At 39.5% G+C, this 6142-nt stretch overlaps 1 protein-coding gene across 9 annotated transcripts in view; it reads right to left on the reverse strand.

The window, feature by feature from the left end:
- The window catches only part of TRIM37 (tripartite motif containing 37), a 240514-nt gene that overhangs the window by 233842 nt on the left and 530 nt on the right, over window positions 1–6142 (reverse strand). For 3 of the 9 annotated variants that reach the window (XM_038547934.1, XM_038547938.1, XM_038547939.1), the window contains exon 2: window positions 4454–4555. In XM_038547934.1, coding sequence (XP_038403862.1) covers window positions 4454–4555 — 102 coding nt within the window. Of the gene's footprint in view, window positions 1–4453; window positions 4556–6004; window positions 6027–6142 lie in introns of those variants that run through there. The other 6 variants (XM_038547931.1, XM_038547933.1, XM_038547936.1 and 3 more) reach the window with 4 other exon arrangements.

Raw genomic sequence — 6142 nt, forward strand, 5'->3', positions numbered from 1 at the left:
CAGAACCACAAGATACAGTTAACCTACTCCTCTCTGAAACATGATTTTCGCTTGAACTCTACGATGCCTCTCTTGTGGCTCCTTTTTGTTATTCATTGCTGAATCCTCCTCCTCCTCCTGATCTCTAAATGTTGACTGCCCCAGAGTTCAGACCTAAAAAATCTTCACCCATGAGGTAATCTGGTGATCTCATCAAGTGCCTTAAATACAGGCAGCCCAGGTGGCTCAGCGGTTTAGCACCACCTTCAGCCCAGGGCCTGATCCTGGAGACCTGGGATCAAGTCCCAAATTGGGCTCCCTGCATGGAGTCTGCTTCTCCCTCTGCCTGTGTCTCTGCCTCTCTCTCTCTCTCTCTCTCTCATGAATAAATAAATAAATAGTCTTTAAAAAAAAAGTGTCTTAAATACTATCTACATGCTGGGTACCTGGGTGGCACAGTGGGTGAGTGTCTGCCTTTGGCTCAGGGTGTGATCCCAGGATCCTAGGATCGAGTCCCACATCAGGCTCCCTATGGGGACCCTGCCTCTCCCTCTGCCTATGTCTCTGCCTCTGTGTGTGTCTCCCATGAATAAATACAATCTTAAAAAAAAAAAAAAACTATCTACATACTAGTAATTGTCTCTAAATCCCCTTTCTCCACTCCAGATTCATATTTCCAACTGCCTACATCTCCAGTTAGATGTATAATAAAAATCTAAAAACACAAAAACAAAAAACAACCCTCAAACCTGACATAACTTGGGAGTGACTGGTGGTTCAGTTGTTAAGTATGTAACCTTCAGCTCAGGTCATGATCCTAGGGTCCTGTGATCCAGCCCCATGTCAGGCTTCCTGCTGAGCAGGGAGTCTGCTTCTTCTCCCTCTGCCCTTCCCCTCTGCACATACTTTCTTCTCCTTCAAATAAAATCTTAAAAAAAAAAAAAAAATTGTACATCTATAGCCTACCCAACTTGTTCTTCCCCAAATTTCTTCTATCTCAGAATATTAGAAAACCATTAATTCATCCAAATGCCGTATAAAGGGGATCCCTGGGTGGCTCAGCGGTTTAGCACCTGCCTTTGGCCCAGGGCGCGATCCTGGAGTCCCAGGATCAAGTCCCACATCGGGCTCCCGGCATGGAGCCTGCTTCTCCCTCCTCCTGTGTCTCTGCCTCTTTCTCTCTCTCTCTCTATCATAAATAAATAAATAAATCTTAAAAAAAAAAATAAAGTCCTAAAGCCTATAATTAAAACAAAAACAAAAAACAAAAATGCCATATAAAACTTTCCTCACATCCCTTCAATAAGCAAATCCACTGCCTCTACCTTCAAAACATATCCAGAATAGCTCTATTTTTCACCACCTCCACTGTTACACTCTAGTCTAAACCACCATTCACATCCCAACTGGTCTCCTCACTTCCTCTCCCACCTGCCTACAGTCCAGTTTCTACATAGCAAAGTAATAAACAAAATCTTAAAAAAAAAAAAAAAAAAAAAAAGGAACCTCTTTATTTATGAGAGAGACAGAGAGAGACAGGCAGAAGAAGCAGACTCCCCAGAGCAGGGAGTCAGATGCAGTACTCAATCCCAGAACTCAGGGATCGCGACCTGAGCTGAAGGCAGATGTTTAACCAAATGGATCACCCAGGCACCCCAAGTGATAGTTTTTAAACATTAATTACTTCATATCATTCCAAAGCTTTCAATGGTTACCATCACAGTTAAAATTCAAAGTCTTTACCAAGGCTCCACATTATATCTCCAAACTTATCTCCTTTCCCTCTCTCCCTTTGTCCACTCTGCTCCAGCCACGTTGGCTTCTTTGCTATTTCTCACAGGGACTTTGCCCCTTCTGATTTCTCTGCCTGGGACTTTCTTCCCCTAGATATTCACATCATCCCCACATTTTATTCTGGTCTCTGCTCAAATGTCATCTCTTCAGAGATCTTTCCAAGACCATTCATCTAAAATAACTAACAACCTGCCCGTACCCTCCTCCAAGTCCCCAGGCTATACCTTACTCAGTTGCATTTTTCTTCACAGCACTTACTGGTATCTAACATATGTCTATTTACCTTTTTTGTCTATAAACCAATTATTAAATAAGTCAACTCCCTGGGAAGTCAACACTTAACTCCAAGTAGGCATGTACTTAGTATCTGTTGAATGAACAAACACGTGAGTGAACATTCAGGAACCAAGACAGCTTTAGAAAGAAAGATTAGAACCAGATTGTCCAATTTATTAGCATAAAGCTAATATTCTAAGGGAATAAGGCAATGAATCTGAGGCTTCTGAGAAGGAAAAAAAAAAAAATTACTGAAAAACACCAATATGGCAGCAGGATATAAAATGAAGCAAAGAAAAGACTCAACATAGATCAGTTAAAAGATAACTAATTATCTAAGCATGAGATAATAGATGTCTATATTTCTCTCCTAAGATGGCAATTACAGAAATAGGTAGGACAGACAGAAGTGACAGCAGGAGACAGTAACTGAAAACACTTAAAAATCATTGGTGTAAAAGGTTTCATTCAAGTTTGGCAAAACAGAAGAAAAAGAAGTCAAAAAGCCCATTTGAAAAACTAAAATCTGATCTGGAACAACATTCAAGATGCTAAGTCAATGCTGAAAGAATAGATTTAAAAGCCATATACACAGAGATCATAGTTAAATCTGCAAGAGTAAACCAAATTTCCCAAAGTAGATGAAATTTTCCCAAACATTTCTAACTATAGGATGCTAGCAGCAATATATTTTAAATGTATTGCTTTAAGGAGCAGGAGGAAGTAACAGTGGAGAAATAAAGGCTCAACAAGATTTAAAGAAATCCCACAGGTCATCTGTATGCTGGACCTTCACCACTGAGTTCAGACACAGACTCTACCACTTAATTAACTACAGTGATAGAAGACAATTACCTAATTTCTCTAGCTTCAGTTTCCCGGTCTATGAAACATAGTTAATTAGCTGCTATTTTAACAGTAAAATATTAATACAAGTGGATAGTACTCTGCAGTTTCTAAATCACCTTTTAACTTATCTCACTTAAAGCCACCATCATCCTATCCTGTAAGGCAAATCTTGCTATCTCATTCTATGGCTGGAGAAACAAAACTATCAAATAAAGACTGAGTTTCTCAGTTTATGAGTGGAAGAACTAGGATGATATGTAAACCTAGGTCGTCTGCACATGTGTAGTGTCAAAGACAAGCTTCAAAGCCAGACTTCCTGGATTCAAATCCAGCTCTATTATTTGCTAGCTGTGTGATTAGAAGCAAATGATTTAAGTGTTCCAGATATTACTCCCAAAAAGGGATATTTATTTTCCTTAGGCAGGAATGAAGAACCACAGAAAAATTTTTAGGTGAAAATCATGTTGGATGGCTTTGATTTTCTTGTAAAGGATATAATCTACTAGGACTAATGTGAGCAGGGCAGTTTTCAACTATGATCTGGCAGATGCGCTACTGAATCACCACACACACACCAAAATAAATTCTTCTGTTTCACATCTTAGGCTTCCTCACAACTTTGAGGGGCTCACCTACATTCAAGTTTTAAAGCCAATGGATCATATTACTCTCTCAAATCTCTTGTACATGTAAGATTATATGATTTTAATCTTAGCCTCTGGGGGCACCTGGGTGGTTCAGGGGTTTAGCATCTGCTTTTGGCTCAGGTCATAGCCCCAAGGTCCTGGGATCCAGTCCCATATAGGGCTCCCCCATGGGGAGCCTGCCTCTCCCTCTGCCTATGTCTCTGCCTCTCTTTCATGAATAAATGAATCTTAAAATAATAATAATAATCTTAGCCTCTGAACCTATTACTAGCTTTTTCTCATCCAACAGTAATAAGCTCTCCCTCGAGTCTCACAGCACTGTTACTGCCTCTTCATGACACTATACATTCTTCTATATAAACAGAGTCCATTCTCTCAGCATGCACTCCTTCAGGGCAAGCACTTCACCATTTATCTTAGAATTCCTCAAGCCTAAACACTATGCAGGCAGCCACTTTATAAGTATTAGTTAAATGATTTAATAACATAAATAAACTAAAATTATAGCGGGTTTTGATTTCTAGACATCTCCTGGCAGTTATCACTGGACTATTCACCTCCATAGTACTAAGCAGTATACTGATGAATGGTCTATTAAGGAACGTTTTACACAAAATATAGAATTTTTTAAAAAATAGTTAATTTTAGGGATGCCTGGGTGGCTCAGCGGTTGAGCGTCTGCCTTCGGCCCAGGGCGTGATCCTGGAGTCCTGGGATCGAGTCCCACCTCAGGCTCCCCGCATGGGGCCTGCTTCTCCCTCTGCCTAGGTCTCTGCCTGCATCTCTCTGTCTCTCTCATGAATAAATAAATAAAATCTTAAAAAAAATAAAAATAAAAATAAAAAATAGTTAATTTTTACAACATCTCCTATATCCACTAAGAGCATGTAAAAAGAAATACAACTTACTCTGATACAGCTGAAACAACAAAGCTTAGAGCAATGAGGACACAGGCGTGCATCCCGCAATTTCTCCATACAAATGAAACATCGGAAAACTTCGGCAATGCTCTGAAAAATAAAAGATCTTGTAAGGTCCACCAGGATTAGACTAGTGAATCAAAAGTAAAAAGCATATTTAAAGTAATTCACTCAACATTTACATTTATTTTGAAATGATATGTTTTAATAAATTTCACATCAGTACTGGTTGGTCAAGGTCCAGTGTGCCTCAGAACATCTGGAAAAAGTGCATTTTTTCTAAGCTTCACAATGGTTCTATTCTAAGGAAAGGACACGAAATGCAAACACAGACTTATGCATGAATATTTTTACTAAAACATAAATTATAATGGCAAGAATGTTTCAATTATAAAAGTTGTAACAGCTGACAAAAAAAATTATGACGACACAGATTATGAGTCCCTAGAAATACTTCTTGAATTATGAAATTGAAAAATGCTTATGATGTATAACATTAAGAAAAAAACGCAGACTGTATGACAGAGAATAAAAACTTTTCCTGCTATTTCCACAACGGGGGCGGGGGTAGTTGGATTGCTTTACAATAAAAAAAAAAAAAATTAGAAAAGATACATATCCTAATGGCAGTATACTCTGACCAAAAAAGAAACTAAAACAGATTCCAGAGATCCAAGTTTCTGCCCTGATGCTCCAACCAATTAGCTTGAGCCTGAGCTGCTCCTACTGAGAATTTTAATGTTAGCTCCATGAAGGCTTTGCAAAAAAAGAAAAAATTAGATAAATACAAAAAACAGTGTTCTTTGCAAGCCCCAGGTGAATCGATTTAGGAAATAACTGACAAGAAAACAATTAAACGCAGGTTGTTGTATATTTCAAGTTTATTTTTACAGTACTCACATTTATTTATACTGCCTCCAAAGAGAATTAAACGCTCCTAAACCAAGAAAACGTTACAAAACCTTGTAACACTTTCGCATGGGGAATTAAGGAGAAAATTGTTCTTGAGTCTAATCATGACTCTGCAGAACAAGAACGAACCTGTGACATGCAGACGCCGGCCGGGAATGGACATTAAGACCACTGGGTGAACTACTTTCAAGTGAAGCGCCCAGTAATAGAGTTGCCGCTTACTAAGAAGAATTTAGTATTAAGATTCAAAATTTGACAACTACTAAATAATTATGTTCAATAAGCCATCTTTTTTTTTCCTGGCCTTTACGTAAATATCCCAAACATCTGAAATCAGAACTCACAAGAGCAGATGTAAAATAATAGGTTGTTCTGGAAAATCACAAATAAAATCATAAAAGCCTATCTTCCTTCTATTTAGTAAGGGCAGAAGTCTTCAAAACGTACCGGTGGGAGGGAATGATTCCATTTGGAGGGAGTTTGGGATCCGCGCATGAACTCGCAAGAACTGGTAGCGAGTGCACGGCATGTCTAATGAATTTGCAGTTTTGCTCTACCCAGTTTGCAAAAACCCTCTGGGAAATAAGTACCGGTGCCAACACATCCAGAAAACGCCAGGATACGCACCACCTGACTTCGGGAACGGTCAGAACACAAGGCACCTGGAGGGCTGCAGACCGAGCACGACGTGCTTCGCATCGGGCCAGCCTTCACCACAGCGGCAGCGTCCGGGTGGGGGTGCCCTACTAAGAGGGAGGACTGGAG

Source organism: Canis lupus, chromosome 9, assembly GCF_011100685.1.
Source record: "Canis lupus familiaris isolate Mischka breed German Shepherd chromosome 9, alternate assembly UU_Cfam_GSD_1.0, whole genome shotgun sequence".
Lineage (NCBI taxonomy): Eukaryota > Metazoa > Chordata > Mammalia > Carnivora > Canidae > Canis > Canis lupus.